At 51.1% G+C, this 13,680-nt stretch overlaps 1 protein-coding gene across 1 annotated transcript in view; it reads left to right on the top strand.

Annotated features, from left to right (window-relative positions):
• LOC123927658 (arginyl aminopeptidase) overlaps positions 1 to 13,680 on the top strand; it is a 17,513-nt gene extending 3,833 nt beyond the window's left edge. Inside the window, exons 2-11 of the mRNA XM_045982343.1 lie at positions 238 to 378; positions 678 to 826; positions 5,302 to 5,418; positions 6,092 to 6,327; positions 8,345 to 8,458; positions 9,341 to 9,453; positions 9,635 to 9,743; positions 10,941 to 11,165; positions 11,942 to 12,084; positions 13,055 to 13,680. Coding sequence (XP_045838299.1) covers positions 238 to 378; positions 678 to 826; positions 5,302 to 5,418; positions 6,092 to 6,327; positions 8,345 to 8,458; positions 9,341 to 9,453; positions 9,635 to 9,743; positions 10,941 to 11,165; positions 11,942 to 12,084; positions 13,055 to 13,213 — 1,506 coding nt within the window. The 3' untranslated portion in view covers positions 13,214 to 13,680. The remainder of the gene's footprint in view (positions 1 to 237; positions 379 to 677; positions 827 to 5,301; positions 5,419 to 6,091; positions 6,328 to 8,344; positions 8,459 to 9,340; positions 9,454 to 9,634; positions 9,744 to 10,940; positions 11,166 to 11,941; positions 12,085 to 13,054) is intronic.

Raw genomic sequence — 13,680 nt, 5'->3', positions numbered from 1 at the left:
TACAGTGAGAAATAGAGCCTTTGTGGTGTTTTTACTATGTGAGGTGGATGTCAATACCTTGGCGTGGGTTCCAGGGTGGATTAAAAACACAGTAGGAGAGAACTTCCTAGTCAGGACCAAACTGCTGGCAGGATTGTAAAGATTACCTAAAATTCTCCCCTGCCAGCCAACTCCTTTTCTCTGGCTGGACTGAGCTCACATAGGAGGTGTCCGTTTTGAAATGTTCTGTTCTCTTAGGTTTGCTGGTTGGCTCCTGAGCAGACCGCAGGAAAGAAGAAGCCTTTTGTCTACACCCAGGGTCAGGCTGTGCTGAACCGGGCCTTCTTCCCTTGCTTCGACACTCCTGCAGTGAAATGCACATATTCAGCTCTTGTTGAGGTAAGAGGATTAAGGTTAAGTGAACCTGCCCTTGGGATTGAAAATTTTTAGATCCGTCTCGTCACATTTCAACTGGTCCGTTGTTAACATCCATCCAGTGGTAGGTCTGTAAAATTCCTCCATCTACAGATATTTTATCTTTGCTAAATCCCTGTTCAGTCTCTTGAAACCTTTGTGTTCTCCAAGACAGGCTCCCGGGGGTGGCTCTCACCATGCAGGTTGCCAGCCATGCTGTTCTTCCAGCGAATCAAAAGGACACTCTCTCCAGATAAAATCTCCTAAGCTTCCTCTGTTGTCAGGTCCCAGATGGCTTCACGGCTGTGATGAGTGCTAACACCTGGGAAAAGAAAGGTCCAAATAAGTTCTTCTTTGAGATGTATCATCCCATCCCCTCCTACCTGATAGCTTTGGCCATCGGAGATCTGGCATCGGCCGAGGTTGGACCCAGGTAGGAGACAAAGACCCCCACAGGCAAGGTCGGACTGACCTCAAGGCAAGGAGGCTTCTGACCACTGGCCCAGCTGGGATGGTTCTTGGGACAGTCTCGCAGCGTCTCTGAATGGACAGCCTGTCCGTAGCCCAGAAGCGTGTGGCTCGAGTACAGAGAGAGGACGGGCTCTCCCCTCTCTGCCCCCCTCCAGTTCTCATCCTGCTGTCTGGAATGAGGTCGTCAGTCCTACCAGCGGCAGGAGCTCCTGTCCTGGGCCACCTTGTAGCCTGTGGCTGGCACCGAGGCAGACTCATCTTTGTTAGGGTCTTTTAGTTCTGAATTCCCCTCTAGAATTACATTTGCTTTTTAATCTTTGTACCAAATCTCCCCCTGTTCTCTAGCACGTAGTTCCCGGAAATGTACACTTTGATCTCGTTGTTCGCCTCTGGAGAGGAAAGTGGGAGTTCCTTCTCCTCTGCAGACACATACACCTGAACCCATGGTGGCAGAGATACCTCCGTGAAGTTAGATGAGTTTAATGGGGATGAATAAGGATTTTGTAAGGTTTCCTGCAAACAGAAACTTGACCGGGAGTGTGGGTTTCTCCTGGCTCTCTTACCATCTGCCGGTACAGTGTAACCCTGTGGTAAAGTGCCCAGAGGCTGGGCAGTGAAGCTGTGGCACTTTGCCCAGCTCTGTTGCTGCCACCCTGCTCTCCAGGCCTGGAGGCGGTGCTGACCTTGGCCGCCTTGGTTACGAGTATCAGACCTTAAAGCTGGGCTCAGTAGCCTTGCTAAGATCATGAATCTTTGTTCCTGGGCTTCATCGAGAATGGGATGCCACTGGCATCTGCCTCCAGCACACACACTCAGAATGGTACCAGTCTCGAAAAACCTCTCCTGGGGCGCCTGGGTGGCTCAGTGGGTTAAAGCCTCTCCCTTCGGCTCAGGTCATGATCTCAGGGTCCTGGGATCGAGCCCCGCATCGGGCTCTCTGCTCAGCAGGGAGCCTGCTTCTTCCTCTCTCTCTGCCTGCCTCTCTGCCTACTTGTGATCTTTGTCTGTCAAATAAATAAATAAAATCTTAAAAAAAAAAAAAAAGACCTCTCCTGTCATGAAGGTCAGTCTTTTTTTTTTTTTTTTATTTAATTATGCAACAGAGAGAGATCACAATCAGGCAGAGAGAGAGAGAGAGAGAAGCAGGCTCCCTGCTCAGCAGAGAGCCCGATGCGGGACTCGATCCCAGGACCCTGAGATCATGACCTGAGCGAAGGCAGTGGCTTAACGCACTGAGCCACCCAGGCTCCCAAGGTCAGTCTTTCTGATAGAGAGGGTAGTAGGTAAGCAGAGGTGCGTCATTGTTGCGGTTGACCGGAAAATAGATAAGTAAAGGAAGGTTATTTTAGAGTATTTACTCTTACTAAGGTTCTGTTAGTAAGAGTATGAACTATTTATTTAATTTATTTTTTATTTATTTGAGAGAGAGAGAGAGATCACGGGCAGGGGGAGGGGCAGAGGGAGAAGCAGGGCGTCTGATGCGGGACTCCATCCCAGGACCCCGGGATCATGAACTGAGCCGAAGGCAGATGCTTAACCAACTGAGCCACCCAGATGCCCAAGAGTGTGACCTATTAATGAGAAATGAAAGAAAAAAATATTCTAAACACACCAGAGAATACTGATTTTTTTCTGAGCCTTCTGTAATAAAAAGACAATACAGTATACTAGTCCAAGCGATAGAATCCATTTAGCTGGTGATGATTTCTTCCTCCCCCTCCCAGGTAGACACTCCTTGCCTGGCAGGGAACATCTTAGGGTCTTGTGAAGCTGTGTTAGGTGAGAGGGTCTTCTGGCAAACTTGGCCACTAATCCCAGTCCTGTTAACACAGGAGGAAAATCCCAGGCAAAGAGCTGGTGGGTATGTTCTAGTCCTGATTTATGTATATCTCTTCTAACCCTCACATAACCTCACTGAGGAGGTTAGTGTTGTCTCCGTGTGGCAGATAAGCAAACTGAGGCTTCTGGTGGCATTGCTTGTACAAAGTCACGTTGCTGCAGAACTGGAACGCCAACCCAGGCATTTCCATTGCACATCCAGTCCTTATCGTGCTAGAGTGCTGGCGATAAAATTCCAGCTTGACTGAGAATATCCCAGTTTCTTCTGACAAAATCTCTGTGCTAGAGGAAGTATCTTGGATGCCATCCGTCTAGTCTAGGCTTTACTTTCTAGTTGTAGCAAGCTTAAGTAGCTTGGGGCACCTGGGTGGCTCAGTGGGTTAAGCCTCTGCCTTCGGCTCAGGTCATGATCCCAGGGTCCTGGGATAGAGCCCTGCTTTGGGCTCCCTGCTTATCAGGGAGCCTGCTTCTCCCACTGCCCTTCACCCCTCTCGTGCTCTCTCTCTCTCAAATAAATAAAATCTTAAAAAAAAAAAAAGTTGAAATAGACATTCATGTGGTTTTCAGGAAGAGTAGAACAAATGTCGTCTTCAACTACAGATACGCCTTCAGTATTGGTCCCCGGTCGTTTCATTGATCGTCCTGGCTCCCTCTCCTTGAAGGAAGACTTTTGCCTTCAAATTTCCTATTCAGACACCAGACCCTCCTCCAAGCCATGATCTTGTCTCCTACTTTACTGAGAATATTTAATTCGTCAGATACACTTATGTCGGCTTCCTGTTTTCCATGTAAAAAGTCATCTTCATCTGCTGTCGTCCTCCCCTTTCCCCCTCTGAACTCCGAAGAGGGATGTCCGTGCTTCTCTTGGAACCACATCTCTGCCTTTGAGCCATTGTTGGTTCGGTCCGTTCCCAAACCTGGTGGGGCTTTGCCTCGTTGTTTACCCCTCACTCTTCAAATTTGCAGCCTTCTCCCCGGCTGGCTCTTTCCTTCCAACCCTAACCATGTTCCCGTCTCTTGGAGCTCAAAAACAAAGCAGAAAACACGCTCATTGACTCCATGCTCCCTCCTATCACATGACCTTCTGCTTCCCTACTTAGCCGAGTTTTTTAAAAGAGTAGTGTTTCTCCTGTCCACCCTCCATGTACAGCATCTCTCCCCGTCGTGCCACAGAACTCCTGCAGTGAGAGAGGCCACTGGCCTCAACATGTGTAGCATGTTGCCTTCTCCACCATCCTTGTCTTGGTGTTCTGCACTTTCCTTCTGCCTCTCAACCCTCCTCTGGCTTCCACAACACAATTCTGTCCTGGTTCCAGGACCTCCTAGCTCGTCCTCTCTGGTCTCCTTTGTGGGCTTTTCTCTGCCCAGCAGCCCCCGTGTGCTGGTGCCGTCCAGGACTCTGTTTTGGGCCTATTCTCCTCTCCTCCGTACTTTTCTTGGGGACATGCGCTCGCTTTTGTAATTTAAAGGTATCTTCTGGTAGGACAGCTAGAGTGATTTCTCAGGACTCAGTCTGATAATACCTCTTAGTGGTTTACTTATTTATTTATTAGAGAGAGAGAGCGAGCCCACGAGCAGGGGGGAGGGGCAGAGGGAGAGGGAGAAGCAGACTCCCTGCTGAGCAAGGAGCCCAATGTGAGACTCATCCCAGGACACTGGAATCATGACCTGAGCTGAAGGCAGATGTTTAACCCACTGAGCCACCCAGGCGCCCACCACTTATTGGTTTAAAATGCTGTCGTGGGGCGCCTGGGTGGCTCAGTCATTAGGCACATGCCTTCGACTTGGGTTGTGGTCCCAGGGTCCTGGGATCGAGCCCCCCATCAGGCTCCCTGCGGGCAGGAAGCCTGCTTCTCCCTCTCCCACTCCCCCTGTTTGTGTTCCCTCTCTCGCTGTGTTTCTCTCTGTCAAATAAATGAATAAAAATCTTAAATAAAATACTGTCATGGCTCTGAAGGGCCGGCTGTGTCACATGGCGTGTCGGGCCCTTTGTGACTGGAGTGCGGAGGGCTGTGTACCCGCCCTTGCCTCCCGCCCCCAGCCCCGATCTGACGGGAGTGCGCCAGTAGTCCAGACTCTTGGTGGTTCCTCCCCTGCGTGTACAGTGTCCGCTCCGAGGCCCCTGTTTCTGCTCCTTCTCCTGCTAGAACAGTTCCTGAGCTTCCACAGGGGCAGAGAGGAAGCCTTCCCTTCTCCTCACCTGGAACCCATCCCCTTTGCTATCTTACATGCTGTCTTCTTTCATCTTCCCCACCCGCTTTACAGATGGGTACACTGAGGCTCAGGTCAGTGACTTTTGCAAGGTCACATTCATTGCTGGACACAGAACAGGACAGTGCTGTGAGTTAGAACCTGCTGTGCATGGGAGCCAGCTCCGCCAGGACACGGCGCTGGGATCTCATTCATCAGGTGTGGCGAGCAGCCTCCGACCCACGCAGGCGACCTGACCTTGCACCTCCTGTCTCTGTGGCTGGCCACGCTGTCACATTCATTTGGCTCAAATATGAGACTGCCAGATTTCTCCAGGTGCTTTTGGGATCGGGTCTCCACGATAGGTCTCCAAAGCCCAGCCTGCTTTTTCTGTGTTCTTGCTTTTAGGAGCCGGGTGTGGGCCGAGCCCTGCCTGATCGAGGCTGCCAAGGAGGAGTACAACGGGGTGATAGAAGAATTTCTGGCCACGGGAGAGAAACTTTTCGGACCCTACGTTTGGGGAAGGTGTGGTATCACATTGATTCCAATGTCTTTTGCTAAACTGAGTCCCTGGTTTCCTCCTCTTTTTCCTTCTGGTGTTGCTTCTCCTCCTCTGTCTCCTAGAGCCAAGTTCCCCAATCCCAGAGGTAAAGGAGAGGAGGAAGGGGAAGAGGAAGGGCGAAGCCAGGCCTCTTTCATTGTTGCTGAGGAGGGGACCCTGAGAGAAGGTTCTCGAAGTGTTAAAAATGGGCCTTCTAGCTGCTGAGTGTGGAGATGGGGAAAAGCTGTCAGGGGGCCTTTGTGACTTACCTTTCCTGATTGCTGGAGGCAGCCATACACTCCCATGTTAGCCCCCTTGGATCCAAGGCTCTGTTAGATCTGTGTGACCCCAAGCGAGCCATCAGTGAGCTAACCGTGACAGAGCTGAAGATACGGCCATACCCCGCTTGGAAGGAGAACAGGGAGCAGCTTTCCGAGAGCCACCTCCAAGAGAGCAAAACCTGGCAAAAAGGAGGTCGCAGCGACCTGGCTGGAGGACGGAGAAGGCTGGGTGTCGTTTCAGCGCTGGGCCCAGGGTGGGGTGCCACCTCTTCGGTGACTGTGTCTCTCAGGGCTCAGGGCCCTGCCTGAAGAAGTGAGGCTGGGTCTCTGTCCTGGGGAGCCGAGGCTTGTCTGTGACCTCCTGCTCTCTTGGCAGGTATGACCTGCTCTTCATGCCCCCATCCTTTCCATTTGGAGGAATGGAGAACCCTTGTCTGACCTTTGTCACCCCCTGCCTGCTGGCAGGGGACCGCTCCTTGGCCGACGTCATCATCCATGAGATCTCCCACAGTTGGTTTGGGAACCTGGTCACTAATGCCAACTGGGGTGAATTCTGGCTCAATGAAGGTTTCACCATGTATGCCCAGAGGAGGATCTCCACTGTCCTCTTTGGTAAGCCAGCTGTCAGGTGCCGGCCTTCTCCTAGGGACCCCGTGCCCCATTCTTTCATCTGCGAGGCTGTGTGGTCTCCTTCAGGGTTTTGGGACACAAGCGGGCATGAAGGGAGGGGCAGTGGTGCGGAAAGCTCTGGTGAGAGGCCAGCGAGGGCTGACTCTAGGACAAGAGTCCCTTCTGAGTGGATGAGCCCCACTGCGTGACATGGCACCGAGTCATTGGCGCTGAGTGGGTGGGGGGGTCCCAGAAACTGCGTGTTGGCAGCATGAACCGATAGGGGGCCCGACAGTGAAAGGACCCCTCAGCTAAGCTGAAACCTCACTCAGTGCTCAGCCAGGCAACCCCTCAGGGAGAGTTGCTCAGGTTCATTCACCCACATGGCTAGTTAATTTCACGAGTGAATCATAAGGTCATTATAATCATTACCTTCTCTTGAACACCTACCAGCTTTGTGCAGGCACCTTATTAAAAATACCTCATTTAACAATTTCTCAGTAGCCCTATGAAACAGATAGGATTTCCCTTTTATGTATGAGTTCACCGTGACTCAAAAAGCATAAGAAATTTGCCCAAGCCACTTAGCAGGTAGGGACAGAACCCCACATTGAGCCCAGGTGTACTTTTAAGATATTTTCTCAACATCGTGTCATGAAAACCTGCTATATATCAGGTCTTTAAAAATATAACATGTATTATTTTATTATTTCTCACATCAAAATCTATTTTGATCTCTGTGAGAAGGAACACACAGTAGGTGTATCCATAATCTCACTGTTCAGAGATCATCGATGTCTATCCTTTGAGACATTTTCCTATGTGTGTGTGAATCATCAAACCTTCCAGCTGCCTTTTTTTTTTAACTTAATGAAGTTAATGAACATTTTCCCAAGTCATTAAATTTTCTTCTATAGCTGCATAGTATGGATGTTTCTTAACATATTCAATTTCTAGTTGTTAGGTTATCTTCAGTTTTTCTTTTCTTTTTTTTTGGAGAGAGAATGTGTGAGCAGGGGAAGGGGCTGAGGGAGAGGGAGAGGGAGAGTTTGAAGCAGACTCCATGTTCAATGCTCATCGTGGAGCCCAACAGAGGGCTCCATCTCAGGACCCTGAGATCATGACCTGAGCCGGAATCAGGCATCGGATGCTTAACAGCGTCATGCGCCCCCGTTATTTTCAGTTTTCTAATAAAAGAATGTTTTGACAAATATTTTTACATATAAATGTTCATGCATATCTAGAATAATCTTAGTGGAGATAAATTCCTAGAAATGTAATTTCTGAATCTGAACATTTTAAAGGCTTTTAAGCACACATTGTCCATTGCCTCCCAGAAAGTTGGTACAAATGTACACTTTCATCCAGAGTATATGGAACAAGAGATTGTCTGTGAATATCTTACTCAGCCACTAAGAATCTTCCAAGCAGATGTTGTCAGCCCACTGTGCAGATGAAGCAGTTGAGGCTAAGAGAGATTGAGTATCTCACCCAGAGGCAGAACACCCTGTGAGCGGCAGAGGTGGCTGGTTCGAAACCCGGCCCCCTTCCCTCCACCATTCCCTCGGTCATTTTTAGAGCCAGAAGGAGATGTAGAGACCCCTAGAAAAATTTTGGGTGACAGTTTTCTCTTGTCTGACTGGAATGATCAAATGAAAAATAGTTTATTTGCTTTTATAGATCAAATTACTATCTCTAAAAATAAAAATACCCTGATAGGGAAAGATAACAGTCACAGGAAAAGGTGAGATTCCCTCATCATGTCTGGGCGAGACCGACAGCCAGAGCAAAGTGAGTCATTTGTAGTCCAGAGCAACCAGAAGCTAGGGGCAGAGTCAGGTTCTCGTGGCTGACCCTTTTTTGCCCGGCGTCCCCAGGAGGGTGAGGATATGAATCTTCAGTTATCTGTCATGGTTCTTGTGGCCACAAGGGGGCAGCATACCCTCTTTTGTCCGGAAATTATTCTTGGGGGTGTTGTTCTTGAGTTTGAGTTGAGGCCTAAGGATTCTTTTTGCCCCAGGCTCTGCTTATACCTGCTTGGAAGCTGCAACTGGGCGGGCTCTGCTTCGGCAGCACATGGACATCACTGGCGAGGAGAACCCACTCAACAAGCTCCGCGTGAAGATCGAACCAGGTCCGGGAGACTCCTCTGTCCTACTTCCCACCTCCCAGCACTGAGCTTGGAGCCCCAAGTTATTTGAGCTTCATGTTAATCAGTGTACTCCCTGAGTACTCTCCTTGGGAAGGAGGAGCCCTCCAGAGCCCTTTTTAGCCATTCCCTGACCTCTAGGCAGACTCAACCGAAGCCCTTCCAGCCCAATAGGAGTTCCTTCCAGTTTATGTACGGGCCCCTGTCGTTCTCCAGGGCTCTTTGCGGTGATTTTTCTATTAAGTGAGAACTGTAGTCATGTAGCTTGAGCGTTAGCCTTATTTTACAGAAGATGTGAGTGAGCGCTCAACAAGTCAAATGACTTGTCCAAGGTCATATATTTTTATTTTCTGACATTTTTCTTTAGTTTCACGTATGACTAATCTAAAACCTGTCTGTGTGATTTAAGCTTACGTTCCTTGATGCCAATGACCATGAAAATGAACTTCTTGTAGCCTGGTCCTTAGTTTATTTTGGTCTAGAACATTCGTAGAAACAACCAGTTGTTCTGGGAGGGGCGGTTGAGTGTAGGTGGTGACTGACTGGGCTGAAAAAGGCACCAAGCTCTGTGCTCAGTCCTAAGAGTCCATGGAACCCACTGGAGCAAAGCAACCCCAGGAATAAGGAAACTTGCCAGTTCCCCTGGAAGGCTGGTTCTTTGTCCTCTTATTAGGTCCATAGTTAATGACCCTTTAAGAATCAACTTTGAAGTCGCTTGAGAGAGGCCACGGTAGATCTGGAAACTTTCCTGGCCTTTGCCAAACCCAAGGAAGCTGAATTCTGATCTCTTCCATAATTACTCATAGAATCTGGAGCTGGAGAAGAACAATGACGGTGACAAGTTACAATGTCTGCTTTCTCTGCTAGGTGTTGACCCAGATGATACATATAACGAGACCCCCTACGAGAAAGGCTTCTGCTTTGTCTCATACCTGGCCCACTTGGTGGGTGATCAGGATCAGTTTGACAATTTTCTTAAGGTATAGTCAACTCAGAGATGAGGGGGTAAGGAGACGGTGCAGAGAAGTCAGCCGGGCTCGAGTACAGGGGGAGAGGCAGGGGCGGAAGGGACAGGGGATTGGAGGAGAACCCGAGGTACAACAGAGGGACTGTTCTCCCCATAGGATCCAGAATGACTGAAAAGTACCTCCCTCCCTGCAGGCCTATGTTAATGAATTCAAATTCCAAAGTATCTTAGCTGAGGACTTTCTAGAATTCTACTTGGAATACTTCCCTGAGCTGAAGAAAAGGAGAGTGGAGTCCATTCCAGGTGAGCAGAGGAGCTGGCCTATAGGCTACTAGGAGATAGTAGAGAATTTTCTCTAATTTCCATCCAGGAAGACGAAGATTGGGGCCGGAAACATGAAATCTGAGTCCTCTAGTAAGTGGCACTTAGGGGCGCAGACCCGCCTAGGGTCCCAGGCCTTGTTCCACAAGAATGATTTCTCTCAGCTCCTCCCAGCCTCCTTTTCTCCACTGTTCTCCCCTCAGTGTCTCCTGTCTGTCCCCATTTTCCTCAAACCGACACACACATGACCAAACCCCTACCTGTGCTGCAGGACCAGCAGCCGCCCCAGCTTGCAAGCGTGGAGTTGCCTCTGTGGCCTTCGGAGTGCCGGAGAAGCCCAGTGGCTGCCCTGATTTCAGCTTGGGAGGCCCTGCTCCCTAAGAGTAGACAGTGGCCTGTCGTGGACGAGGGTGCCTGCTGGAGATACCCCACCCGTGCTGGGTACTCCGAGTCAGGCCACCGTTGGTCTGGTAAAGTCACTTCCCCTGACAGCCAGGGCTGGTCAGGCCTGGGGCTGGTCAGGCCCCGAGCACCTACTCTCTGCTTGGAGGCTCGCACTTCAAGGTCATGAGACTCCGTGGCTGATGAAAGTTAATAATTACTGAGTGCTCCCTTCGCACCAGGCAGCCTGCTAAACTCACACTGTGTATTTGCTTATTTAATCCTCACCACTGCCAACAAATGCAGGGCCTCTCACCCGCCTTTTATCATTTTACAGATAAAAGGGAGGTGTAGAGAGGCGAAGTAATGTGCCAGTGGCCTCCCAACTAGTTAATGGCAGGGCTGGGATAGGAGCCCAGGTAGCCCAGTCCCAGGGCCCAGGAGCCTCGGCACCACGCTGTTCTGCTCATCCGAAGGAGAACGTGAACTTGACTGAAGCTATGAAGCCTTTATCCACTTGGTTCTGGCAGAACAGTGTTCATTTGGACTGAGAACTACTGTCGCAGTAGGAAAAGGGGCTGGGCGGTCCAGTCTGACTGTTAACAGTCTGTGGGCCTCCGTGAAAGTGGGACCTGGCTAGAGCAGGTAGTCGAGTGGGAAAGTGATGTTAAAATCAGAGAAGCAGTTTGGGATCAAGAGAGGCAGACAGGAGCTTGAGGTATGGGTGTTGCTGGAGCCAAGTTGACCTTGATGCTGCCAGAGAATTCCGATGGCCCCCTCTCTCCTTCCACCAAACAGGTTTTGAGTTTGATCGGTGGTTGAATGTCCCGGGCTGGCCCCCCTACCTCCCTGACCTCTCCCCTGGTGACTCACTTATGAAGCCCGCTGAAGAGCTGGCCCAGCTGTGGGAGACCAAGGAGCTGGACATGAAGGCCATTGAAGCTGTGGCCATTTCCACCTGGAAGACATACCAGCTGGTCTATTTCCTCGATAAGATCCTCCAGAAATCCCCTCTTCCCCCTGGTAAGAAAAAGTGGGGCAAATGAATGCAGCATATCAAGGTTCCTCGTGTGCAGAGCAGGATATCAGGGGCGAGAGGGAGACCCAGAGGAAGCCATTGCAATGCTCACCCCCAGGCGACTGCCAGGTGTTGGCAGGTGGATGCAAGCATGTCCTGGGGAGCACCTCGACGGCTGCTGGGAGTCCCACACACGGGTGGGGGGGAAGGGACTCCTGCAGCCCAGCGCTCACTGTGCCCTCGGGCTCTGCAGGTGATTCTGAAATCTTGGAGTCCTCCTAACCGCTCATGCCTGCGGGCTGTGACGGTGACCCCGCAGGTAACAGGAGATGAACTAGGTCCCATAGCCAATGGATGGCGGGCTTGGCATCTGGACGCTCTCAACCACTACTGCCGTGTGGCCGCTCAGCCAGAAATAACCACCCAGGGGTGTCGGAAAGAGAAAAAGTGAGAGCCCAGATAGTTCTCAGCAGCTGGGCGGTGATGGGAGGAAAAGGGGGTCACAGCGTGTTTTAGGGAGATGACCTGGAAGGCAAGTGGGATGATGACAGAAGGTCTGTAATCACATTAAGGGAAGTTTGGTGGAAAAGCCTTAGACGTGAAGGTGAACTTGAGGGTCAGGCAGTAGTTTCCTTCCAGAGCATAAGATGAGCAGGAGGAGTGTAAAGTGGGGGTCGGGAACCTCCCTGACGTCATCGCAGGGGCATTCTGGAGGGCCTGTAGGCAGATGTGCTCGTGGCTCTGATGACACAGCCTTTAAAAACCCATTTTCTTTTTTCAGGGAATGTGAAAAAACTTGGAGAGACATACCCGAAGATCTCAAACTCCCAGAATGCGGAGCTCCGGCTACGATGGGGCCACATCGTCCTTAAGAATGACCACCAGGAGGATTTCTGGAAGGTGAAGGAATTCCTGCAGAGCCAGGTAGGGAACCCCCAACTCCTTGACCCCTTCAGGCACACACAGTGGGCTACCTCGCTGGTAAGGCATAGTCCTGTGGGCAGAGGAGAAGGGAGAGGACCCCGCTCAGCAGTCTTATTCCTGAGTGTGGCCAGGGGAGGCATTGCCATGGCGGAGAGAAGCCTCCAGGGTTGGGAGTGTTTTCCAGATGACCTGGTGAGGCCTGAAGGCCCCAAGCTGGTCAGAGCTAACCCCACACTGGGAAGAAGGGTAAAGCAGGACTTGAGGGCTGGTCTTAGGGAGAGGGGCCCAAGGACTAGAGAGGTGAGTGGAGGGTAAGACCATAGGTTCCTGCTTCCTGGGGAAGCCCACCACCCAGGAGGGCTCCGAGGCCCGCAGCAGTCCTGCTGGGGAAGGGCTGGAGCACCTCTGAGCCCGGGGCAGGATGGGGCTGGGCCCAAGCAGCACTCAGATGCCCTCCTCTACTGGCGCTGGGAGCTGTGTTCCTGTCTGGAGGAGTTCTGAGCCCTCCTCGGGCTTCTCCAGTTCTCTGGACTTGAGGAGCTTTGCGACATGGCATTCTCACATTGGTGCAAATTTGACTTGCGGGTTTTCTGGTGCTTGCCTGCAGTTGGGCCTCACGCGGCCCTCCATTTTCATGTGCTATCAGCTCAGGTCTTGATCTGGGTCGTGAGTTCAGGCCCTGTGCTGGGCTCCACTCTAAGGAGCCTACTTAAAAAAAAAAAAAAAAGAGTGTAGCCACCCCGTGCTAGTATGGATTGGAGTAAATACAAGATCTACCTGCAGGGATCTTTGGCCCCCAAGAAGATACCAGAGTAAGAGCACGCCTGTCTAGGACCCTCCTTGTTCCAGCCCTGATAGCCACATCCCCTCTGGCTCCTGAGCAGGCCGGCTGTTAGTGTGACCCTGGGGCTGGGCTGTGCCGACTCACTGAGCGGGCCACTCAGGCCGCGAGTGTGTGCGTCTCTTGCAGGGGAAGCAGAAGTACACTCTTCCGCTGTACCACGCGATGATGGCCGGCAGCAAGGTGGCCCAGACCCTTGCCAAGGAGACCTTCACGGCCACTGCCCCCCAGCTCCACAGCAATGTCGTCAACTACGTCCAGCAGATCGTGGTGCCCAAGGGCAGTTAGAGGCTCCCGGGCATGGCTTCTGCCTCTTCTGACTTTTCAGGCTTTCAGAATACTGTTCCCAAATTCCAGTTCTCCAGTCAGATTCCTGAAGTTTACACACCCTCGGAAAAATCTGTTCTCAGGGCTTGGTGTCTGACTCTTGGGCCTCTGCTCTGGTGGAAACTTCTCTGGATCAGCCACTCCTGAGACCAGAGAACCTTCCACAGCTCACTCTCAGTGTAGGCTGCCGGCTTTGGTGAAGGCGAACAGTCTTCTCCCTCCTCCCAGTTCTCTGGGAAGAGCAGAGAGGATTTTCTTATCTCTTGCCTCCCCTTCCCTCCGCTTCCCTCTCCTACTCTTCCTTCCCCTCCCCTCCCTTCCCCTCCCCTTCTCTGATTCTTGAAGTACTGTGCAAAGGGCTGCATTCTGGTAACTCATGTTTTTCAGGTTTAATCTTTATTTTAATAAATATTTTTAAGTGAAAAGTA

Source organism: Meles meles, chromosome 17 (assembly GCF_922984935.1).
Source record: "Meles meles chromosome 17, mMelMel3.1 paternal haplotype, whole genome shotgun sequence".
Classification (NCBI taxonomy): domain Eukaryota; kingdom Metazoa; phylum Chordata; class Mammalia; order Carnivora; family Mustelidae; genus Meles; species Meles meles.
The sequence above is the reverse complement of the archived record's forward strand: the minus strand, read 5'-3'. Positions and strand labels throughout refer to the sequence as shown.